The sequence below is a fragment of the Drosophila navojoa genome, chromosome X, assembly GCF_054131105.1.
Source record: "Drosophila navojoa isolate 15081-1374.11 chromosome X, UAZ_NAV_1.0, whole genome shotgun sequence".
NCBI lineage: Eukaryota > Metazoa > Arthropoda > Insecta > Diptera > Drosophilidae > Drosophila > Drosophila navojoa.
The window spans coordinates 29926973-29953571 of NC_142895.1; the positions used below are offsets into that span (position 1 = coordinate 29926973).

At 39.4% G+C, this 26599-nt stretch overlaps 3 protein-coding genes across 3 annotated transcripts; 1 reads left to right on the forward strand and 2 right to left on the reverse strand.

Annotated features, from left to right (window-relative positions):
- Positions 1 to 439: 439 nt before the first annotated feature.
- Positions 440 to 1629, reverse strand: ATPsyndelta (ATP synthase, delta subunit). Its single transcript, XM_018107167.3, has 4 exons — positions 1494 to 1629; positions 1049 to 1253; positions 761 to 972; positions 440 to 684 (listed from the first exon to the last, which is right to left on the reverse strand). Exons 2-4 carry the CDS (start codon positions 1245 to 1247, stop codon positions 622 to 624), a joined length of 474 nt encoding a protein of 157 aa, XP_017962656.1. The 5' UTR covers positions 1248 to 1253; positions 1494 to 1629; the 3' UTR covers positions 440 to 621.
- Positions 1630 to 1843: 214 nt separating this feature from the next.
- Nemp (Nuclear envelope integral membrane protein) lies at positions 1844 to 3928 on the forward strand. Its single transcript, XM_018107147.3, has one exon. The coding sequence runs from the start codon at positions 2046 to 2048 to the stop codon at positions 3420 to 3422; it is 1377 nt and encodes a 458-aa protein (XP_017962636.1). The 5' UTR covers positions 1844 to 2045; the 3' UTR covers positions 3423 to 3928.
- LOC108655455 (uncharacterized) lies at positions 2627 to 5135 on the reverse strand. Its single transcript, XM_018107170.3, has 2 exons — positions 4940 to 5135; positions 2627 to 4873 (listed from the first exon to the last, which is right to left on the reverse strand). Exons 1-2 carry the CDS (start codon positions 4997 to 4999, stop codon positions 4571 to 4573), a joined length of 363 nt encoding a protein of 120 aa, XP_017962659.1. The 5' UTR covers positions 5000 to 5135; the 3' UTR covers positions 2627 to 4570.
- Between the last annotated feature and the right edge of the window lie 21464 nt (positions 5136 to 26599).

The following is a 26599-nucleotide window of genomic DNA, read 5'->3' on the forward strand; positions in this document are numbered from 1 at the left end:
AAGCAACTAGAACGAATCTTGAATATGTATTGCAATTCTGTAAATATCAACGCACTCGCACTCCACACCTGCCGCCCCGCACACACATACAACGCGCGGGAAGTGGGCTAACTAAAGAAAAAATAAATCAGTTATATCACTGGAGCCCACTCTAAACTTGACCTTCGCGTTATCGCCAATGGCTTAGTTGCAACGCCAGCTGTTGCGCCTGCGCGAATAACAATAGATAATAATCTGACGCATTTGCATAAATAAACTGTTAAATTTCACATTTTCTTTTATCTTTGGCGGGGCTTTACAAATGTTTGAGCACGCGAACAAAAACAAAAAACAAAAAAAAAAAAACAAACAAACAAACAAAAAAATGTGGTTTATGTTGGGCTGTGCTGTTGTTGTTGCTGGTCAGCTTTTGCTTTACGATTATATTATACGTATTCGCTTATTTTATTGTTTCATAACAAATTTGTTGGGGCATGCGAACGACGCTAACGACGACAAATTTGTTTTGCTTTAATTATTTTAAACACAATTGTAAGCTGTTGATGTTGATGTTGTTGTTGTTGTTGTTGTTGCGGATTCCGTTGTTTAATGTTATTAAAGTTGTTTAAAGATTTTTTAGAGTTATTCGGCAGCTTTGACTAGCGCTTCAGCAACTTCCACGGCAATGGCAGCTTCTGCCTTGGCCTGCAATGCGAATTAAAGAGTTAGTTGTCGACGTTTCTTATTTACTCATTTTCAAGTGCAATGAAGAACCCCTCACCTTGTCGCTTCCAGCAGAGCTCAGCTCAGACTGGTATTTGGAAAGCAACTGCCTGGCCTCGCTGACATCGATGTCCTCAATGTTGTGTGCCTCCTCGGCGAGCACCTGCACGGAGGAGTCCTCATTGACGGTCACTGAGCCACTGGAGACAAAGTACTTTGTGACTTTGCCGTCGTTGTCGGTCACCTGGACAACACCGGGTTTCAGCACAGCTATGGGCAGAACGGCCAGGAGATTGATGATTGATTTACGTTGGATTGATGAATAGCAACAACGAATCATGCTTACCCAATGTGGGCACATGCTTGGCCAGAATGCCGAAGGAGCCGCTGAAAGAGGGCACATCGATTTGTCGCACAACTGCGGCGTCGAAGAAGGTCTTGTTAGCAGCAGCGAATGTCAGCTTCATGTCGTCTGAGTAGGAGCGATTCTGGCCGAGACGAGCGCCGCGCATGGCCAACAAACGAGCGTTTCTCACGAACGACATTTTGTTCTGAAAAAGTAAAATAAAGGGTATTAGAGTCAATTGGTAAGTTAACTCACTCAGCCTAACAAAACAGTTAACTGCTTACAAAATAAAATATATACAAATTATGTAACTTTGTAGGTTAGGCCACAGGCGACAAGTGACAAGCATTTAGTTAACTAAACACTGTGAGAGCACCACGGAATGCAGCCTGCATGCTGTTCTATTTTCTCATTGAAAACATCCTTTTTGCAGCAATTTGATTACCTTTTTTATTTGGAGTGTGGCGAAAATAAAGATTGTGGAATCGTCGCTTAGCTCTTAACCAGTGCCGCTGCTTAGAGATGTGAATCAAGTCGACAATCACTTATTTTCTTCATATCGATTGCCCGAATTCTGAATTAATATCGATATTAGTTCCTCTCTCTCTATCGACTTGCCGCCATAAACTATCGACAATCACACACGAGGCTGGTATGCAGTACTATAAACATTAGATAATAATACAAATATAAATGTATTTATGAATGTAAATACATACAATAATTATAAAAAAAAAAAAGAATATATTGCGTCATATTTCGCATAGTATACAAACGAAATAAACATGAGTCCTTAGTGAAGAATTTTGTCATATTTATTATCAAAATGTACAGCTTGTTTCAAACCACAGTAGTACAGCTCGTTTATCGCTTTGAGAAAGCTGCCTCAGTATAAATTATTATTTATTTGTTTTTGGTGTGTGTACGTAAATGAACTCTGAAAAAATTCAGAGCGAATCGGAATATATAAAGCTGCGATTTCTCAGTCTAAACAACTATGAGTTACTTACAATTAATAGGACTCTTAGTTCTATTATCTTTCAAGCCGGCATCTGCCGGTCGGCTTATAACTGATACCGTGTATCTCGCTGTCGGCACTTCAAATGAAATAACTGCAAACAGCTATGGAAACAATGTGCTGCGAACATTCTGTTATCCGGGTAAACCTCGCTCACTTTTAAGCCTATTTGAGACTGTGGAACTGGTGCTCTCTATAGCCAGCGATGACTACTCCGAATATGGCGGGCGGACGCCCGAAGAAGTCCTTGACCATTACACTGAAAAGCGTTCGCTGTTCAGCTTCACGCTTTTCTCACAGAAGCGGCAAAATATCCAACTATCGCCATTCGAACAGCAATGCATCGGCATATCCTCCAAGCAGCCGTACAATATAATCGTCAAACACGCACAACTGGATATATGGCGCCTCCTACAATTGTGTCTCGGCATGGCTCTGTTCTGGAGTGCGGGCCGCTTGGCGAAGAACAGTCTCTTTTATTATATGGCGGGTATGGTGCTTGGGATTTGCGCCTCGCTATTGGTCATCATCGCCGTAACGTCGAAGTTCTTTCCTCGCCGTCCAATGATGTACGGCGTACTAATCGGAGGGTGGACCATCGGCTTTTACATTCTCAAACAACTATCGGACAACATACGTGTCATATTAATCACCTATCGCGAATATGTGCTTTGGTATCTGGTGATTACTGGCCTAATATCGTTTCTCGTCTGCTATCGCATCGGACCGCCCAGGAATCCGCGCTCACAAAACATTATTATGTGGGTTCTACAGGCAGTTGGCTCTGCCATCGTCTACTTCAGCAGCTGGCATACTAGTGCGTGCGTTGTCCTCCTGGTGCTCGTCTGCTCAGCCCATTATTGTCCAAATTCGGTGCTGCAGTACGTGCGCAGTTTTTACAAGCGACGCTTTCCGCCCAAACGCCGCCTACTCACCCAGGAGGAGTACTATGAGCAGGCCGTGAGTGAGACAGCCCGTTCGCTGGCCGAGCTGCGCGACTACGTGAACAGCCCGAATTGCCGCCAATGGAGTGTTATCAGCGCCCTACGTGATCCGATGCGCTTTGCCTCCTTTGCCAACGGCGCCCCGCATTTGTTTGACGAAGAAATCGAGGACTACTCCCGAACCATTGAGGACTCTCTGGAAGGTGCTGACGAGGACGAGGCATTTGACTTTCTTCAATCCAGCATGTACTATCGGCCCACCGGCAGGCTTCGCAATGCGCACCGCACTGCGTCCAGTCCGGCCTCATATCCGAGACGTACCCCGTCCCGTGGCAGGCAGCTAGGCAACAACAATGTGAACGCACGTAACGATGATGAGGACGACGACGACGAAGATGAATTTATGGACTAGGAGTAAACGAACATCATAAGATAAGGCTTTATATGATATAATTTTAGACATTTTTTTTGTCAAATCGATGCCAAAAAATAAATTGTTTTAAGCCCTTCCTGATTTTAGCTATAGCTCGTAAACGGACTGTATATACATATGTATTTGTTTGACCCCTGTAAATTTATATGTATATGTTTATTTTCTAAAAGCCTAGTTGATCAGGCATATTTTCGTTCAAGTCCTCAATGCAGACATAATTACTTGAGACTCGATAGCTATTAATTATTTATGTATGTAAGTGTACGAGCTCTAGGTCTGATATCATTTGTCCCGAAAATTTTACATTTAATCCATTTGTAGAACAAAAATTGCATTTATATTTTATATTTAAATTAACTTAATCTTAAATAAACATTAGGGTGAACATGTCTCTATACAATAAGGTAAGATTAACCAGCCATTTGTATAACTCTCGAAAACAAAATCATTTCCTGCCGAAAAAATAAAAACTACTTTTATACATACATTTATAACACATGCATAAATTGTGTGAATGTGACAGCGGCTCTCGCTCTGTCCCGCTCATTGCTGTGTGTGCGCAATGAGCATCGTTGCATCCGTTTCATTTTGGCACACACTGGCTCTATGCTGCAAATGCCATGAGCGCAGTAAACTAAGCTATACATGTATGTACATACATACATATGTATGTATATCCATATAGTATGTGTGCACAGGTGCGAAAAATAAAGCAGCACCTCTCTGCAGCCCATTTCGCGGATATTTTAAGCTACTCATATGTGTGGACTAAAGAAACTTTTGACTATATTTTTGGAATACAAATACAATAAACTACCTCGAGAAGGTATAAAATTAACCAAGTATATTTTGTATCACTTGTACTTTAGGGTCTTTGGTAAAGCTAGAATCAATTTCAATCTTTAGACTATGTTAAAACGGCGTACTGCTAACGTACATACATACATACTATGTATGTATGGATCTAAGGACACCTGTATCCTGCAATTCAATAAACTTCGCAGCTACAGCTCTAAGGCACAACTTTGGTTTCCCGTCTCTCACTTGCATCGTGGTCAAAACTATTTGAGCAGCACAACTGATAAGCCGTCGACTGAGTCACATGCGAGAATGGAGGAGGGGTGAGGTCACTGTTTCAGCTCAATTTTGATACGCTTTCGTGGGCAGTTGAGCAGGTGCCCAGGGGATCCTGTGGCTAGTTCGATGGGACGTTTCTCACTGGCCACGCAGACCACTGGACCATTGGAGCGCTTCATCAGCTGTTCAAATTCCTCAGGCGCGCATCGATTGGCGGGCTTTGGCTGCGTCTCAGTCTGCGTGCGCCGTCGCTCACGCCGCTCCCGTTGCGGATGCGGTATGATGAAAGAGTTGTAGATATGCAGCAGCTGTTCCATTGCCAAGCACTCCGCATTCGGCACGTACAATTCGCGCTGCAACAGCAAAATAACAAACAAAAGCGATGTGATAACACTAAAAGCAATTGGCAATTCCAATACCTTTCGGAGCTGGTCCAAGATGTCGTCACGCGTCGGTTCTACATGCTGCTTGAGTTCCATGAAATCCGTCAAATCTGTCAACTGTTTTGTACAAGAGCGTACGCATTGCACTGTTTTCGAGTGCACAAAATGGCACACATATTTATTTTAATTTAACTAAAGTGCCTTGTACAATGTACAAAACGGAACAGCTGATTTCCCCTGCAGAGCTGCCAACTTGCTTAAATTCAATTTTAAATTCGAATTGCAGTTTTGCTGATCTTTTAGCCGCAAAGTAAAGATGAGTCATCAGCTCTATACCAATCACTCAACAATGGTGTTAATATTTAAATATTTTAATTGATTTTAACATTTTCTAAATCATATTTTCTTCACATCTTTGTGCTGATTGAACTGCCAACTATTAAGAGTGTAGCCTACGCTTCAGCGCAGCAATATTATTTAATGTGCAGCATACTCTCGAGCTGTAGCATGAGGCAGTTGGCACGGCTAGGGTGGAATGGATCTAGAGCGGAAATGCAAATGTTTCAGGTTCTGCTCAACATTTACGCATTAAGATGTAACATATTGGCGTATGAAGGCAATAATAAACTCAAATAGTGCGGCACATCGAGGCTCTCTGCAGATGCGCTCAGCATGTCTGATGATAGTCCATGCAATGAAGCACATTTTAAAGTGCCTCATCCGCTGATGTGTTGCGGTAGTGCTTGTATGCAGGGAGCGTAGACTCTGGCTACTCCCGTCTTCTCAGCTCGTCTCTGGTCGCCTTCTGGTCTCTTCTTTCTCTCCCTCAGCTCGTCTCGCACTCTGACATTGACGCTGACAGCGCTGTTGACGTCGCGTCGGCGGCTCCAATTTCCTCTTGCCATAATTTTTGGCACTTTATGTGCCAGCAGATAAGAATAATACTTGACTTTTGTGTATTTCGTTTTTTTTTTTTATTTTTTTTTTTTTTCATTACTATTATTATTACTAATATATATATATTTTTTTTTTTTTTTTTTTTTTTTTTTTTTTTTTGAATGTGCTGGGAAGGCGTTTTTAAGTGTTTAAGGCTAAACGTTTCCTTCGCACAGCAATTGATATGCGCTGAACGAACTCCTGTTGCGTTATCCTTTAGAACCGTAGAGACTCGAACATTTGAAAAACGCTTCACGTGCACCAAGTCAGGCAACCAGAGTGCCGCACTCCGTTCAATTTGTCACTTCACTTGGCTGCAATCTGTACACATTTTACTCGAATATCATTTCGTCGTGATCGCTCGCCTGTGTCTGTCTGTCTCTGTCTATGTGTGTGTGTGTGTGTGTGTGCGAAGGCTTTACTGTTGCTTAGAGAAACGAAACGGAACCGCTCTCATCGGTAGGGGGTCACACAATTGCCTAACTGTTGCTTTGGCTGCTGATTGAAAATGTTCGGTAAGTGCATTCAAGAATTAACTATGCCCATTTTAGAGTGTTGCCCCGGCTCGCTTAATGAAAGATAGTAGCCCTTCCGAGGGCCTTTTTATTCTTGGGCGCACACACGCACGCACACTGGGCAACATTTTAATACTTCATTGATTATGTTAATATGGAAATGGAGTCGATGCAGTCGCTCCCCTTGATTAACCTTATCTTTTGTCAGACACACAGCGGAAAAAACAGAAATCGAATTCGAACCGAAATCGAAACTGAAACCGAACTGAAAATCCGTTTCATAATCTAATACATACATACATATATAGAGGTGTACATATGTATGTACATATATGTGCATGCAAGCATATATGCATGTGTGTATATGGTTGCATTTGATGTGTGGACAGTTTTCCACACTCTCTGTCCCTCTCTCATTCGCTGTCGCCATCTCTCGCTAGTTGTTATTGTTATTCTGAGACATGTATTTGCTTTGGGTTCTTTACCTTCGTGGGTTTTCCTGTTCACACGTTGCCCATGGAAAATTTTGTAGCTTGTAATTAAATATGTATGTATGCTTGTATACTGATCAATTTTATATCGTTTGCATGTAAATCAAAACAATTTCAGCTAAATGAAAGAAGCTAAAAAGGCAGCATAGAGAGAGAGAGTGGGTATTATTATATTATTATAAAGGTTACATTAATGTCAACGATCTTTTATTTTCAGACCCTTGACATATGTATGTATGTCTCCAATTTTGCATTTTGTACTTCATTTATTATGATTACTTAGGCTTTGCATAGCATTGACAGAAGACATACGCACATGTAAGTATGTGTATAGTTTTAGGAATTTGGAATACTACTAAGGTTAAAAAAAGATCTATAATGTTTTGACTTGCGAAACTACTCACTTATTAACCAAACTTCTATTTTTTAAGGCTCGAGACTTTAATAATAAAATATTAAGTTTTATGATTTACTCATTATATTATCGAACATAAGTATTAAGTGTCTAAATTTCTTATTGAATACGACGACTACATGCACAACAAATAGAAACAAAAAGGTGTATACATTTTAAAGCTAAAAAATGGTACTTAATATTTTATTCATTATGTAATAATAATATAAATTTGTTTAATTAAGAGCTCAAATTCAACACCATGATTTATGGCTATGATGTATACTCGAGCTTAAGCCTTATAAAGAATATGATATGTTGTGAATATGTTGCCTATTGATCGCTGTATTATAATTAGTATTTTATTATATGTACTTCAACCAAATCGTGTATATTTAGTTTTTACCTTGGTACAGGCAAATAGAGGAAATTCGTAGCAAATGTGCCATATATTTATAGATTTTGTTATTGACATTTATTAAAGCCAAACTCCAATATTCTAAGATATGATCTGCCTAAAAAATTGCACCATGTAAAACCGCAAGCTAAGCGCCAATATGCTTGAGAAGATTTTGTTAAATGTTGACCCCAGGCATGGGCACACTCACACACACAGACACACACAAAGAAGAAATGATCTGTGACTGGCTGAATTTCAAGTGTGTGCGTGTGTGTGTGTGTGTTTTTTTTTTTTTTTTTTTTTTTGTTTTTTTTTTTTCAAAAGCAGAGCGAGAGGCATAGACTGACGGATGGGAGAGATGTGCAAGCGCTGTGTAAGTGGATACTTGGACAGGCACTTATGGCTGTCATTTGTTCGTAATAAATATTGGAAAAAAGAGAAAAAAGTATCAATAAAGGATCGTTCCGCTCAGTTCGTTGTATTGAACATGTGTGCCATGCCGTGCCATGTCGTGCCGAAATGAAGCAATTAAATAGTTAAATTTAAGAAGCATAGATTATGCACAGGAATAGGAATAGGAATGGGAATGGGCATCGGCATGGGCATGGCCAACGGCATGTGTAGGCGTGCCTGTCCAACGGTTAGCCCAAGAGACGCAAACAACAAGAGAATGGGAGGAAAAAGTCAAATATTAAGAGAAGCAAAATTATTGTCAACACATGGAAAATGTCGCCGCGTTGGCATTTGCCATGGCTCAGGAATCTCAAATTTGAGACTATGCACAATGAATACAGCAGCAAAATATCTGAATATCTGTCTACGCAGGGGCATCTTGGTCTTCGTCTGCGACGGCGACGGTGACTTCGTCTTCATCTTTTGGCAGAGGTCAATAACATTTTGGAAACAATTTGCATCCTTTGACTTCATGTACTCCAGTGTGGCAGCTCTTTGTCCGATGCATTGAAATCGAAGACGCTAAGCCTGGAACCGGCGCAACTTCCTTCCTGACTGGCTGTCGGAGCTGTGTTTTAGCTTGTCTCTCTCTCTCTCTCTCTCTCTCTTACTCTCTCGCTTAAAGGACCACTTCCTTCCTATCATAAAGCAAAAGAAAACAAAGCGCTCGAAATCTGCTTTCATACGCAGATGAGATCGTTTGCCAAGCTTTTGCTTAAAGGAAGCGGCCTCATCAGCATCATAATCATCATCATCATCATCATCATCATTATAAAGATCAACATCATTAACAGCTGCCATCCACAATCAGCTCCGTTTCGCTCTTCCCTGGACGTGCCTCGAGAGTCGAGCTCACATAAAACATGTTAATGTTGCAAGCTGCAATTTTAGCGACGCCGTCGACGCCGACGTCGTCGTCCTCTTCGCCTGTGTTGTCGTCTTCCTTTCGTTTTGCTCCGCCTTGTTGAATACCCTCACCAAAAAACCAACCAGGCCAGTTTCCCAATACAGCTTTTCGTCCACTTCGACCCCCTCTCTCGCCTTTGAGTCACCTTTGTTTAGCCACTTAGTTGAGGAATTAGCATAAAATTAAATTTCTTTTCTTTTCCTTTCAATAAGAAATCGAATACAAAATAAAAGCCAGCCTATAAAATTTTAATACAAACAAAAAATCAAATGTTTTAGTTATCTTCTTTATAATTTTTTTATTTTTGAGTCTGGCATTTTACTTATGCAAAGAAAGTTGAGTTTATAAAATCAACGAATTAATAAGTATTATTATTATTGAAGACCTACAAACTCTTGAATAAATCTTATTAAAAAATCTTTATTATGTTAAATTAGAAATATTTAACTATTTATTAAATTTAACATTTCAAATCGAAATACGAATTTGAATATACTCTTGCACAAAAAATTACAACAAGCTCATAATATTGTTAAGCGAAGCTCCAAGTTTAATCTATAATTTAATGTTTAATTTATATGCATATAAATTGACTATCTATATTTGTCAATAATTTATGTTATTTTAAAATAGAAACTCAATTTTTATTTGAAATGGGCAGAAGTACATCAATTTCAGAGTATCGACATCAAAGAGCATTCGAGCTTCGTTAGGTGGATAAGTTGAAGGTTGTGTTTTGGAACTGAGCCTCAGTTTGCAGCTTCGGCGTCTGCTCCTTGTGAGTGAGTGTGTGTATGTGTATGCAGGCATATGTGTGTGTGTGTTTGTGTGTGAGTTGGCAAGCACCTTGGCATGCTTACAACATAATTTTAATTTATAGCGGCAGCGGCAAGTACAGTTGAGGTTGAGGTTGAAGCAACAGGCGGCAGGCAACAGGCAACAAGCTACAGGCGTCTGTTTGGATTGCGTCTGACCCTGCCAGTTGGCTCACGGATGACTCAGTCGGGCCGTGCTGTGCAAGAGCAAAAGCAAGAAGCATAAGTAAATAACACGAGCAAAAAACAAAAAGCAATAAAACCACGATCTCCATAGAACAGAGAACCAAAACAAAAGCACAAAAATACCCTAACCAGTGGCAATGGCCCTAACCAGACAGAGGAGTAGCAAACGAATGGGAAGACGTCGCGTCTGCCCTGTGTTCGTTTTTTGCTTTCCTGCTCTATTGCCTGCTCTAGGGCTCGGGCGAAGACAGCGCCGCAGCGCAGAGCTGGTCGCTTTTACAGTTACAGTTGGTGCGCCCAGAGGTGGTTAAAGTAGATCAACAGCTGTCACTTGGAGAGCCGGCGTCGGGCACAAACAAGTTTCTGTGTATCCTTTGCGCTTTGGCAAACGTCTGCGTCTGCGTCTGCGTCTGCGTCTGCGCCAGCGTCTGCGTCTGCGTGGCTGCGATTGTCGCTTATTAGTTTCGTGCATCGCCATTGCATCCACACAATTATGATGGCTGGCAAATTGCTTCTGACTCGGACAATGCAGTTGCGTGTCCCCCGGCCATGCAACATATGGCTGCTGTTGCTGCTGCTGTTGCAGATACAACCCGCCTCTGTATGCACAGTCGAGTGATGCGCTCTACTTCAAAAGTCGGCGCCCAAGCGCTGCCTAGTGCTTCCAATCCAATCATAATTTGTATTACAAAACCGTTAATGAAGCTGTAAGGGAATGGATGAGACACTGCCCCGGCCGACTTTGCACTAAGTATCTTAAGTGGGGGCTCAAGTGAGGCGCAAGCGCCAGCACGCAATCTAAATCTCTGCTGCACTTGATCCAATTCCTTCTCTATTTAGAAATTCAACTCAACTTATCTGAAATTGAACTCTTCAGAGAATTAACTATAATAATTTTTATTCAGGTTATTTTCAATTTTAAATTGTCTGCAATCCATACTTCTTTAAAAAACGTTTCTTAACTGTCATAGAGCTTTCAAAATACTTTTTTGTACTTTCTGGTTTGGTATAATTAATTTAGCTAAGCTTTCTCTTTCCTTTAACCTATATACATTTACCCAAAATCTAATATTTAAGGCATATTATATGTACGGTAACATTTATAATGTAAAAAACTCCAAATGCAATAAAAATTTATATTTTAATAACACATTTTTTTAGATTTTCAAAAGATGAAAATGAAATGAAAATGTTGCTCATAAATTTTATAAAATTACCATACTTATCACATATAACAGAAATAAAAGACATTTAAAAAAGCTCTAGTCGAGACTGCTCAACTACGAGATGCCCTGAACCCTTTCTAGAAAATGATATTTCAATGATTTTTCGCTTCTTTTTTTGCATACACAGGGATCATATTTAAAAAATTTCTTGTAGAAAGATTATTTACGACGAAGGCAATCGGGGTCTTTTTTCGAAAACTATGGACAACTTGTAATGCGTATATAATATATATGTATATGTCTATAGATCTTGTGGCTTACGAGATCCCGACGCTCGTACAGAAGAACGGACGGACAGAACGACAGACGGACGTAGTTGGACAATTTCGACTCAGCTCGTCGCCCTAATCAAGAGTATATATACTTCTGCCTGTTACCTAAATATAAACAAGTAAGAAGACTCTAGTCGAGACTGCTCGACTAGGAGATACCCTGAACCCTCCAAGCTGATATGCTTATCATTCTGCACTTCTTTTATGCACGCACACATACATACACATGCATCCACCCTCACGCACCCGCGCTCTGCTAACTGCGCAGTAAGCAGCGACTGCGCTTGGGCTGCGCTGCAGTGTGGGCAATAGTATGAGAAATTACTTGGTGAATAACTTCTTTTGTAAACATACGATCTTAATGAAATTTTCAGGGCGTAATTATATGGTCAAAATGTGTGTACATTTCAAAGCACAAGTCTCTAGCAATTGAAAGTCTCCACGTCTAATAGTACTCCGATAAGGCTCAAAAAACAAAATCAATTTTTCGATTATTCTCGATAAAAAAGTTATCGGATGAGTTATCGAAAAAATAAAGCAAACTCGTACTGCGTATGGTATACACGAGTATGCACACAAAATTTCAGCTCTCTAGCTCTTAAATCTTCTGAGATCTCGGCGTTCATACGGACAGACGGACGGACGGACGGACAGACGGACAGACGGACGGACGGACAGACGGACAGACGGCTATATCGACTCAGCTCGTTGTGCTGATCAAGAATATATATACTTTATGGGGTCTGCGATGATTCCTTCTGCCTGTTACATACTTTTACACAAAAACATTATACCCTGATTTCAAAATTTCAATGGATTCAGGGTATAAAAAAAAACCCTATACCCAGATTTCGCATTTTTAATGGGTTATTAACAAGAAAACAAAAATTCCCTTGCAATAAAGCACTATATATATTTTTCAATAAAAAGCAATCATAATTCTGATAAAGTATATTTATATAACAAGCAAAGTATAAATCATTTTATATTTTAATAATGGTTAATAAAAATACTATATTTTTATTTAGCGCTCAGTTATTCACATTGAAGGATTTTGGGTATAATTGTTTCGTATGAAGCGAATTCCACATTATGTGGGTTGAGATGTTTGAATAAATTAGCTGAAAACCCACAATTTGCACCTTGTTGGTCTACTGCATATGTACTCTGTAAGGAATCTGGACATGAATGTTAATCTGGTAATCTTAAGGAATGCATAGCATTATTATCTGTGCGCACTCGAGTGCTAATCCAATGCTAACTTTGGCAGCTGTTGCCGGTGGGGCAGCGCGCGTTAAGAACTGTTCGAAACTGGACAAAGGATTCTCTAGAGAAAATGCGAGACACGAGACACGAGGCACGAGCAGTAGGTGAACAGATAAAACGAAATCGAAAACAAAAAACAGAAACCAATACAAAACTACTCGAAAAGCAACTGCCATCAATCAAGCCATAAAGCCGCAAAGACAACCTGCGGTGCGAGCTGACTGATCAATCATGCAACAGCAACACATACGAAGCTAAGCCACTTTAGCATGCGGTCTCTCCATCACACTCTCGCACATACACACATACATATGTGCATGTACTTGCATGAAGTGCTCTAACAAGGACAACCCCGAAACGGAGTCTGTTTACCTGGCCGCTTGGCTTAATACTTAAGTTGTCAACGCAACGGCAAGAGAAAAGCACTGAAAGGTGTTACCCAAACTGCGGTCAGGGAGGCCGAGATTCGAGTGTGTCATGTAATTAGCCCGGGTCCCAAGACAATTCCAGTGGCCCTCAGCTGGCGGGGGGCCCTGCTCGCATTACTTCTGCTCGGCTAGACACCGGCTCAGCTAAGCGACCTATAACCAAGTGATTACACATTTACATGTGGCTTAAATCTCGGTGCTCGGGGCTAGGTGACAGCTGCTGCAGAATGTTGCAACAGCCGCTCATTAACACAGATCTTCGAGGCCAACCATGATCTAACGACCCCGCCCCCCTTTTCACAAAAAACTAAAAGGAGGCCTAGCACACATAATGTCTGCCCATAATGCTCTTGCTGTTGCTGTTCCTGTTGCTGGGCTGAAGTTCAACAATGGTTCAGACTTTCTTTTTAGGGCCGCGCGCGTCGCGTTGGTAAGTTCTTTTCACTTTATCGCCCTGCCGTTTGGCTGCGTTGGGCCAACGCTTTAATGGATGACATTTATACTTAGAACATATCACAAATGTATCTCGCTTGGCATTCGTATGTGTATCTATGTATCTGCGAGCATCTGCGCTGCTGGCAATAACAATGGGCAAAAAAAGTCAAAAAAGAAAACAAGAAGCCTCAGAAAAAGCAACAACTCGAGCCTAGCCAAATGTCGTGTGATATCTTTTTCTTTTTAGGTGTTGCTTTTGTTGTGGCAAGTGATAATGATGATTGAATTCACCATCGAGTGCCGACAAGTGTGTGTCGCCCACGAAATGTCATTGAACCCCAAGAAAATAGTTCGCCCAGAATAACTAAAAGCCAAACCAAATTATTGAAAACTAACAACTTATAATGTGAATGCCTTTTTATCACAAGAAGCGCGCCGTGCCATCCGTCCGTCTGCTCTTTCCACTTTCCACTTTCCCTCTCACTCGCACTCGCGCTCAGTGCTTCGGTTTTTCTTTTCTTTTTTTTTTTTTTTTTTACACAAACTGATTGTCAGTTGACGGTTTTGAGACAAAGCCAACAGGAGCAACAAATGAAGGCGAATGACAAAGAAATAAAGCAAAATATACCAAAAAGAAATATGTGTCAATCAGCCAACAGCTGCCTCCGATGCCCAGCACCCTCGCAATAAATACCTCAGGCAGCAGCGATGCTAGGGTATCAACGCCATCAAGTGTTTCATTTTTAGAATTTCATTCCGAATCGAGCCAGTGACATCTACTTGTTGGGACTTATATTGAATATGTATTTCAATCCTAAAATAACTCGTCTATTCGAAAAATCTTAAAGCGACTATATTGCATTTAAAAACGGAAATATTTCCTATCTGTACCAGAACGCGATACAACTATGTATGCCCTGTAAATAATTTGGTAAATATGTTTTAAAATAATTTACAAACAAACCCAGAAACTGGAAATAGCTTACAGCCAACAGCTGAATGTAGCCTTAACACTTTTAAAGGGTATCTATTAGTCAGTATAATTCTGTTCATTTTTCCCATTGACGCCCAAAAGCAAAAGAACTTGTTGCATCTTTTGTTTATTCGACAAATATAAATTTTCATTGGCAATTATTGTCTCATGCAAACTTCTCGAAATGTGAGACATTTTGTTGATATGTCAGTCTTTCCCACTCTTTCTCTCCCTCTCTCTCTCTCTTTGTCGATGTATGTATATATTTAGATACTGAATTCCATGTGAAATGCTGTTGAAAATCAATTAGACAGACGCACGCCTCTCTGCACATAGCCCAACTGAGGCAAGTATTGAACGTTCTGCCCACCCAGAGTCGTGACCGAACTGCACATAGATAGATAGATAGAGAGTAGTAGGGGTAGTCGGCCGTGGCGTAGCTCTTACCTCTCATAAGTAATTAAGTAGTCAAGAGTTGCGCTATCGCACTATTTTCAAGAATGCCGGCCCATTTCATTTAAGTTTATTTTGCTCTTCTTCTTATCATTGCTCTGTTGTATTTGTGTCTTTTTGTTGTCGCTGGTGTTTTGTCTTTCCTGAGTTTGAGCCAATATATGAGGCGCGCACTTGAGGTTCCTCCTATATGATAAATTACTTAATGAGCAGAGTTTTGCAGGGGTGCGAGTCAAGTGAGCCAGGCGAGCGGGTAATGTGCTCAGCACAGCAAATATTGTACAAGTATAAATATATACATCTATCTATATATATATTTTACATGTTATACTTACTTATATTTATGGCATTTAAAAGTCTTTGGCCTGTGGGCGTGCGTGTGACTTTTAGTTTCACTGGGCCCGACTATTTCTGTTAGTTGTCTGGGTTGTCGCGACAAATGTTTCTTTGCTTTTGGCTTGTCAATCCATTTGGTGTCAGGCGCGCATTTTCCAATGGAAAATTTGACTAATTTTCTGCCCTGGGGGTCGAAGACCTCTTGACGACCAACTAGATACAAACATGAATACAATATTAGTTTTTGCCGCCAAAGTGCACAAAGAAAAAAGTCATAATATTGAATGTTTTATATGCTATATACATATGAGACGAAAATATACCCTAGATGCCACAGACATTTCATAAATTTTCCATTGCATTTATTTCACCATATACACCATACATACACCATAGATAGTAATATGCAGTTGTCATATGTCACTGTTAGAGAATCAATTGGATACACAAAGAGCAAATCCGTTAATTTTATTGTTAATCACAGCTCTGTTTCTGACGTCGGCTTGTGCTGTGTTATCTGTTCTCAAGTTTGATCCGCATTTAAATTGAAATCCCGCAAATGCTGCAAAGCAATCGAGATGAAGTATTTTGTAGCGAATTCTAATAGTAGGTATCCCAAAAGGGACCACACAAAGACTCATGTAGATACTTAAAATGTTCAAGACATACACAATAAAGTTCAAGTTATTTAAAACTAATGTTATTGTATAGAAAACGGATTAGGGAAAAAGAGATATGATAGGGTAAATAGATAACAGATAACAATAAAGTGCTTCATTAACTTAACCGGCCGAAAAGGAAAACCCCATGTATATATGTATGTATCATCAATCAGTAACGAATGAATATGTAGCAGATGCAAATACGATGAAAACTTTAGCTATAGCCAAAGGCGGACAAGCAAGCCGTAATTGAAATCGTGGTTTGACTCTCTATAAGTCAAGTTTAAGAGAACCTTTTTATGCTCTCTGTCAAAGTCTAATACTATTACAATGCACCTCTTTGACCAACATCCAAGAAATAATGATATATGCTACAATGATGATTCCATCCGGGAATACTCGACCTTGAAGAAAGAGAGAGTAAGCGAAAAAGATGGGCTTTTAGGTCAGTAAGCTGCAATATAACATAAGTGAAAAGAATGACTTTCTAGCAGAAAATGCATGTGACATTGCATTTTCATCATGAGTCTCAGTATTATCGTAATCAGGTTTATCACCCTCTTCATTATCACTACTATGGCCATTCTGATCATCCTGAGAAAATCGAAAAATAGTTACCTACTCGAACCTGATGTGGTTCGCTCAGATATTGACATGGTGCATTCAGTGCGTCAACTGTGTCAAGCCCTCTTTACATAGTTTATTATGTACAGCGTATAGCTATGAAAATCACTTAAAACAATCAACGGGTCTGCAATGCTCGTAATTGTGAGCGCATAATTAGCCAAAAAAAAAAAAAAAAATTATGTGTCTGGCCCCTGACGATGGTTACATTTTCGCCAATTAAGCGGCAATCAACGAGCCCATATTTTGGCTGGCTTTGAGCAGAGTGTCGGAGTGGGCGCGGCCCTACGGTTGTTTGGGAGGTTTGTTAGGGCTCGTCAGTGAAGTCTGCTCGGCCTGATGTGTTAAAATTAAACACTCGTAAAATAGTAACAAACATAAATTAAAGCGTAACAAGCATTTAATGGCTCATAAAACATGCAGCCAATTGCAAAGCCCACTGAAGGCACAGACACACTCACACACATTTGCATAATACAAGAGATCTACGTATAGGGGCTAACTAGCTACGGAGCGTAAATAGCAACAAATACATCAGCCCAAAAGTGTGCTAAGCATTTGTTTAAACAAATTAAAGAAACACATTTTTAATTTTGTTATACATATGTTTAATAAGACATATCCAATAAGAGAATTATTAATCGATTTGTATACTCGAGTTCCACAGTCCAACTTTAATCAATTTATTTTACTTTTTCAAGTCGAGCAACAAATATGAAATCCATTAAAAAATAAAATGTTTTGGAATTATTATTTAATAACTACGTTATATATTACGATTTTTATATTATATTCAAATTGATGACGATCATCATCAATTTTCTCTGTTTGAAGAACCCCTAAGGACTTGTCACAAATTGAAGATCAGGGAGCAGCCACACACCCCACAAATATGCAGGGTATCATAGTAATAGCCACGACGATGCGGACCGTGATGATGGTCCATTCAATGATCGATCGACTAGGCTAGCAAATTTGTTAAGAATTTTCACAGCGTCAGGAAAGTCTGAAACGTTACGACAGGCCGTGCAATGCGGGCTCAGGGGATGAGGACTGTGGGAGAGAGTGAGTTTTATGATAGATGTTTGTCGTTTATTGACTTTCTCCAGCCACATATGACATAGGGGCAAATCCTGCATGCTCCATATGATGCGCCTTCCCTAAAGTCTTGTTCGCCCTGTCTCTCTCTCTCTCTCTCTCGCTCTCTTTCGCTCTCTTTTTGTGTGCATTTGGCAATTTTTGTCATTTGGTTGACTTTCTTTTTCAGTCCATCGCATTGCCTGCATGTTTGCGGTTGTTGTTGTTTGTTGGTTGTTATTGCCTTTCAGCCTGTTTTGACTCTCTGACTTTGCTTTCGGGTTAAGCATTTCGTGACCTGCATTTTGTTTAAAATAAATTGGTCTCTGAGCCGGGCCAGACATATGGCATGCATGTGGCGCACGTACAAACCACTTCACTCCTTTCAATTATGTGCGAACGCACAACTACACACAAACTCACACACACACACACACACACACACACACGCACACACACGCCAACACATTGAGAGAAACATATACACTGTCATATGCCATGGCAACTGCTCAGGATCTGAACTGCAAGTCGCACGTCTTCCTCCCCTTTTCCCTTCCCCTGCTTCGAGTTTTGCGCTTGTTTTTAATTTCAGCTGCAAATTTGCGCGAATTCACATAAAAACAAAAAAAAAACAAAAACAAAAGAGCAAATATTAAAAGTGCTAGCAGATACCCAGTACTTAGTGCCACGCCACATACACAACAGATAGAAATAGACACTAGTGTATATAGATACACATATTTAGATATGTATTATAATATTATATATTTATTTAGATACGAAGGATACTATATAATTAGATACTATATAGTTATAAATACTATATAGTATCGAGATGGAATAGCTACTATATACCTATAGATACCACCGATTCTAAAGATACTACAAATACTATTTATACTGTAGATAATCAAAACAGATCCTATTGATGCTACAGATATAAAAAACTATTTGATTGCCCGAACGACTCATTTGGTATTGGAACAGTAGCACAGGGTATACAATACAGGAGACACTGAAAATGCTTATGACACGATCGGGGGATCGTGAGTGTCACTTGTTTTTCGTGGGATCCAAATTTGCAAAACAAATCGATGCCGAGTTGGAGCTGAAGTTGGAATTGTAGTTGGAGCTGGAGTTGGAGTTGGAGTTGGAGTTGGAGCTCATTGTGCATAGCACATATCAACACCCAGCTGAATGAGATGTTAGGATCTCTCTCAGCTTGTACCCGACCCATCTCAATCTGCTGTACGGTTAGCTGATTAGGTCGACCGACCTTGTGCAGAGGTTAGTTGATAAAGCAAAGGAACATGTAAAATACTTACTCGCACGCTGACTCTTCCTCTTCCTCCTGTTTCTGCCCCCTTCCATGTTCCAAGACCCCACTCGGAGATAAAAGGGGGCTGTTAAACGCGTCACTGATAATGCCAGATGATGATAATGGATAGCGGAAGAGCCAAATGGACCGTGACGCCAGCTTGTCGAGTTCCCATGGATCTTGCGCCTATACTTACTTGACTGCAAAGGATCTCTTTCACTGATGACGATCGGTGATTGTGGTCATTCAATTACTTTCGACTACTTAGTAGACAGTAAATTAAATAATATAAATTGAAATAATATTAATAATATTATTAATAATATAAATTAAATTAATTTGAACGAGAATCCAAAAGCTAGATAGCTTTCAAGTTGATACTCTTCTCAGATGAATTGGATATCATTGATTCCACAAAATTCTAGATAAATCGTTGATATTATCATATGTTGAAAAAGCTGAATACCTCAATAGATGACTTTAGGAAGCACTCCCTATGTTCAAAAGGTTCCATGGATTCCACATTACGAAATTAATGGAAAAGAAGAAATCTGGAAAGGAAGGAAAAGAGAGAGGCACACCCAGTGACAAATACAAAAAAAAATTGAAATAAATAAATTAGTTGTCTGTGCATCAACTTGTACTACGTAATACGTATATATGTATCTAGCTACATCTTCATATATATACATGATACGACTTAAGTTCTATAACTTTCAAAGAAAGAAATTTTGCAAAGCATGACAAAATGCGGCGGTTGGATGAAAAGACAGTGGGGTGGAGGCATGCTGGTCTCTGATCTACAAGCGCTCTTTGTGCTCGCGATTAATTTATGCTGCTTTTTTGATTGATGATTAATCCAGACTTTGACTTTTGGCATTAACAGACCCAGCTCCAGCCAAGCCCCAGCCCCAGCCCGTCAGAGTCCCAGTTCCAGTCGCAGTCGCAGTCGAAGCCCCAACCACAGTGAGCAACAGCAAAAACTCAAAGCACAAGCAAATTTGGGTCTCATGCGGATATGCTCAACGAACGGATCACGAACGCAAATATCTAGGGCAGATGGCATATATATCATGTCTGATATAAAGCAAAAAAAAAAAAAACAATTGATTTGCATTAGGTTAAGGCTTGATTCAGTTCATCCATAGATCTTGAAAATCGGCAGAGAGTATTTGTCATTCGTTACGAGCTCCAATTCTATTTACAGAGTATTCGATGGTCGCTACGATAGTTGAGGGACTTATCTTTTTAATTGTAATTGCAAATATGGGCGGAAGCAAGCGCTTTTGAATGGATAGTTGTGACCGCGATGAAGGAAATCGGGGTTACTTATAAGGGCAGCCCAGCTCGAGATCGTGCCAGTGGCGCGGAGTGGGCGGGGTGGTGCGGCTGGTACGGCGGGTAGCAAAATATCCAAGTTGTAGCCGCAGACCCCACATAAATTCACACGGGCACGCATTGGCGCCTTGATATCGCTTGGAGAAATACTTTTGCGCATTTGTATTTTGTATTTCCTTAATTGCGCACTTTCAAAGTACTTAGAAAACATTTTTGGATATATGTACATATGTATGTATGTATGTATGTATGTATGTGCTACATGCTACATACGCTGACGAAATCAGCTTAGCTCTGATAAGCCCTGCACTGCCTGCTCGATCCAAGCCCGCCATCCCTTTACAAGCAAGGCCATGTGGGGCTCAACTTTGGCTAAACACATTGAATTTTTCCCAATTAAGCATTGCTTATCAACAAAACTTACGAATGGAATATCTCAGCAAGCCATTTGTGCATGTTCAATGGCGAATTGTATATTGTATAGCATTATGAAAGCTATCAGCGAAATACATAGAACGATAGGCATTTTAACACGGCTTTTCATATTCAATTGATAAATTTGAGCTCTACTTTCTGAAGTTGAGACTCAGCACAAACTGCTCAACATAGCGCATGAAGCCAGTAGGCGGTATGCATGTGCATATAAATAACATATAAAAATACCTATTTTAATGTTTCTGCGAAGTTGGATAAAGAACTCCATAAATACGTAAAAGCAATTGACGTATCAAAAAACAGTAACCAAAAACATCGGCGTCGAAATCGACCCGCATATTACGCTATCGTCTTCAAGATCAGCTAAATTTTAGCTACGTCGAAAAATATTGTACGCACTTCTATTAAAACATTATGCATACGATAAAAAACATATAATTTATGATTATGTGGAAAGTATGTGTACAGGTTTTGCCAAAAACAAATGAAAAATAACTCGTAGTCACTTTAGCAATGAATGCTATCGGCCTATCATATAAATGCCAAAACTCCATATAATATTCATCCAAAATACCAATGCAATGCTTCCATTGTAATGGATATATTTTTTAATGTGTGAAAATATCTACAATTTTCCCACCGAGGTCGAGAGTCGAATCAATCGCAAATTTTTGTATTATTCCTATCAATAATGGCACTTATAGGATCGCTATAAACTGATATTTTAACATGTAGGCGAATGAACAGAAGTCTTTATCTTACTATGTATACAAATGTAATCCATTTGAATGGATATATTGTTATGGCTTTTAGTAAACTTTCAACATTCCAAAGCAATACTAAAGCAGCTTTTTCGGTTAGTATTACTATTATCGATCAGATACATTACCTCCATTGCTTTCGAGCAAATCATTGGTTACCAGGGCGATGTAAATCTTTGAAAAACTTCCAATATTTTCCAAAGCTTCTTTTTAAACATTTTGAAGCATGCCTAGCTGTATAGCCTAAATTGAAACATTAAAGATATAAATTGAATATACTTTTTGAATCTAGTATAGTATATTATATCTAGGAATCATTTCATTAATCAAATACCCAAGCCAAAACCATTGGGCCCAAATTGAAAACGGCCGAAGCCTTCAAAGATGGGCCATAAAAGCGAGTTGTATGCGAGGCATTTTGCATACATTTTGTTTGAGGGCAAACATTTGCTCAATAAACTTGAAATGCTTTATAATTAGTTGGTGTTAAATGGCCTACGACTCGACTTCAGCTTCAGCTACGGCGGTTCGTCGATGACTTGTCAAATATTGGATGCCATTGGGCGTAAGATCAATATTGCGATCGAAGCATTGGGAGCATTGACATAACACATACTTGTCTGTTTCTCTCTCTCTCTCTCTCTCTCTCTCTCTCTTTCTCTCTCTCTCTCTCTCTCTGTCTCTCTCTTTCTGTCTCTCTCTGATTTTTTATGAGCAAATGATAAGAGCACCCAGTTGGCAACAGCAACTAAATGAAGTTACTAACTAGGCTAAAGTGATACGTAAATAAACAAAGTATATACATATATAAACATATAATATCAATACAAGTTTCGTCTTCTATATCTGAGATAGTGAGCAATACGCAATGATCGTATATGGGGAGCTGTTCAAGACCTGCAAACTCTATTATTCTTTTCTATTATAACATTCATATATGAATATAGATATATGTATATAAGAATATTGAATATGAAAATATGAATTGTAATACACAATCCCCAATAGTTGATCTTATGGAACTCTTTTAACAGACAGCTACTCAGTTGTGAACTAGCTTAGATCTGTTGTTCTTGAGCCGTTCTGATTGTAGACATGGATTTAGTAGTTGAAACATTTGATCGGACTTGAGTACATGTAGTCATAGGTAGTCTCCCGAATTAATGTTCATGATTTATGTAATAATTCATCGCCATGAATGTGCGTTATCTATGCTGTGCGTGCTTGTGAGCACCAAGAATGATTGTGTGAGCACCAAGATTATTATTGATATTTTCTGTGAATAGTTTGCCAAAAAAAAAAAAGAAAAGAAAAGAAGAAGAAGAGGAAAGAGGAAAGATGTACAAACCTACGAAGCATGAGATAGAGTCAGAGATGGAGATGGTGATGAAGACGAAGACGGGCAGAAAAAGCTATGAATGGTCACGCGAGCGCAGTTGTATCTATGTATCTTAAGGTATGCGCAAACTCAGCTTTGTTAGTATGGCCATAAAACGCATAACGAAACCTGCGCCTGGCCAACAGAGCGCGTAGCCAGCCAAGCGAGCCGAAATATCAAATCCCAAGCTCAGCGCCGTATTAATTGTCGGCTAAATTCTGTTTGAACACCCGAAACCTGCAAAGGGACAGCTAGGACTGGCGGACGGACCGAATGGCTAGAACAGGTACCAAGAAGCGGCAATTAAATAGGTTGACCAAGAAAACACTCACACACACACACACACGAGCATAAGGAGCAACAGCGCGTGAGAGACTGCGAGAGAGGGAGGGAGAGGGAGCTTAAGCTAGAGGAAGCATTTCCATAAGATACAGATACACATGTAAGCCATATTGAGCTATGCACAGATATTGTTCAGGTTTTTGTTTTGGTTTTTGTTTTTAGCTCAGCCTAACCTGGCTAACAGGTACATTTCGGCCCTCCTGTTGATGATGCTGCTGCTGTTGTTGTTTTTGTTTTTGTTGTCGAACCCTATTTAAATAAATCGTAGATTAGTGTCGTTTAGCAATTCGGAATTTTCAATGCGATAAATTTCTTACTATTATTTGTGGAATGTTTCGTGCTGTTGTCGCTGCTGCTGGCGAAGCCTCTAGAGATCACATTGATTAAGACCTTCGACAAAAAAAGCATTAAGTGAACCACCTAAAAATACCCTCTAAATAGTTTAAAGTTCACGTAAGTTGTAAAAACTGTAAAAAGAGTAAATCTATAAAATAAGATTTTATACCCGGAGCCCTTTGATAGTGGCCTATAAATCAGAGTTCAATGATTCTTTCAGAATGTATGTAAGAGACACACCCCATAAAGTTGATATACTTGATCATGGCGACGAGCCCTGTCCGCTAATTTCTCCATCCCTCCGTCTGTCCGTAGCTAGAGTCTTGACTTATTTGTAGGTTATATTTCGTACGTTGTGTGATGCCGAACCTAGTCGGAATAATATTCTTTGCAATGACAGAAAGCCAAATCGATATTTATCGATCTCCAGTTTCTGCATATTATGTAATTCATATTTGTAAATCCGTTAGTTTTTCACTCTTCTGTTTGCCTGCTCGCTCTTCACCCAACCCTTTCACCCATTTATATGCCATTTATATTACATGGGTATAAATTACGTTTGCTTAACTAAAATAATTATAGAAACCGAAGTAGCAAAAATGAAATGCTAAGTGCTGACGACCCACCGAGTGGTAAGTCTTATCAAAATATGCCAAGTTGGGTGAGCTAAGAGTTCTATGAATTACAGCTTATAATGGATTTCTTTCACATAAAAACGATATTTATTTATGATTCATAATAATGTTCGACTCTTGCCAAGTAAAATGTAGGCGAATTTGCAATCAAAAAAAATTATCTAAATATGTATAAAAAAAAGAAATAGAGGGGTACATCTGTATAAGCGTGTGTAATAGGAGAGGGAAGTTTCTAGCACACAGTTTTTCTAGTGTTAAAGCCGGAATTCTCTATTTAAATTCATAGCTATGACTAATCGACTCTAAAAATTAAACCAGAAGAAATTTCAAATTTCAATCAGCGGATCTCTTGGGAGCAGTTGATTATCTAGGAATACGCTCCATAATTAAAAGTTGATAATTAACAATTCACAGAGAACTAAATTATTGGCCATTTGAATATTTGTTTAATTAGCCACTTTTTCAAAATTTTCCAATGTATGCGTGTACATAATTATTGATAAGCAATGGCGCGTGCGTTTGTATGTGATTGCGTCTAACTTTTATAGATATATAACAAGCATTTGGACAGGCGAGGTCACGCACGATCATTGAAATGAAAGTTTTCAAATGGACTATTAGCAGTGCGATAAGATTAGATTGGAACTGTGGAGCAGAGCCCTATTTTGTGAACCAGACTCGATTTGTGATCTTTGACAACGGTTCATCCCAGGCAGCGGACGCAAAAAGCCGATAGTCACAAGAAAGCGATTAGAATGAATTTATCAAACGGAGTCAAATTCTATACATATATGTATATAAATAGATTTAGGTAAGGCATAACTTTCCGATAGGCCCGGCGACACCTGCTCGTCCAACCACCCTCCACGTATGTATGCCCAGTGCCCTCTACTCTCAGCCGAGCTCAGCCCTGCCGCGGTATCGTTGCCACCCCGATATGCAATCTTAATAATACGCACAAATCAATCATCAAATAAATAATTCCCAATCGGCTAGGCCTGTGTGCGCTGCCGTGTATCGGTCCCCAGCAACACGCACGGTCTTTGGACGGCCCCAACTCCAACTGCTCAACGCAACCATGTTGCGTTCCACTTTATAGGCAGAATCCGAAGCCAACATGAAGTCAATTGGGCCTTCGAGGGCTTTACGTGGGGCTTAATACCCTACAGTATGAAACGGGTAACATCATTTCACAAAGTCTTACACTTTCCGACCCGCAACTATACAAAAGTATATCAGAAATATTGCTCCTTGAATTAGAATTTTACTATTGCTATAATTATTGCTTTCACTACATACATATTAGTATTATCATTACTATCTAAATTTGTGTATAATTCCAGACCCTTACGTTAGATTGTTGTGCCTTATCTTTGATCGTATGATCACTCATATTAGCCTGAAGCATAGTCAGCAATTTTTATAATGATTTTATCTGAAGTATATATTTAAACATACTTTAAACTGCTTACTATTTATAGTAAAACTCTTGTAAGCAAGAGTAAGTTCAATGTTTGGCAAGAATTCAATTTCAAAGAGCTGTTCTCACATTGCACTACTGAGGTATTTCCATGTGGTAGATAGAGAAAGAGCCTTTGAATTTTCAATATCTTATGTAAGTACTAAGAGTGTAAGCATTTGAGAGGCATTTGCATAGATAGTTCGTCTTATGCTTAGAATATGAGTAGCACAGCTTAAGAATCGATCTATCAATCTAATGCATATGCAAATAGCATATAAGTTACACATAATCCATCTGAAATAACTCAGAAATGCTTCAAAAACTGAACTATATTTTATAAGCTCTGTGTCCACAAGGGCATAAAATGTTCAGTATGCCGTACTTTCCAGCCTTCTGTTGGCGTACACACGTCACACACACTCACATGGGCCAAGATGGAGCTAATATTTATTGTATTTAACTACAATTTAGTTTTATTTTCCATTTCATCCACCCCTTTCCAATTTGTGGCTTTGTACTTTTCCACTCCAGGCAGCACTTCAGCGCTCACTTCTAATATTTCTCGAATTGTATTTATTTACTTATTTTTTCTTTTTAGCTTCTTTCTTCCTCTTCTCTTTTTATCAATTTTTGTTTACACACTTTGCGCTGTTTGCATTTTCTTCAAAATTTTTGATATGCTGCCATCGCATGGCACTTGTGTAATCATCATTCCCGGCACACTGTGTACATAGGTTTGTATTGTACACACACACGTCCATATAGATATATAAACACACATACATACATACATACATATGTATTTGGGTGTGCATTTGGAGGTAGCAATTGGCAATTAGCTA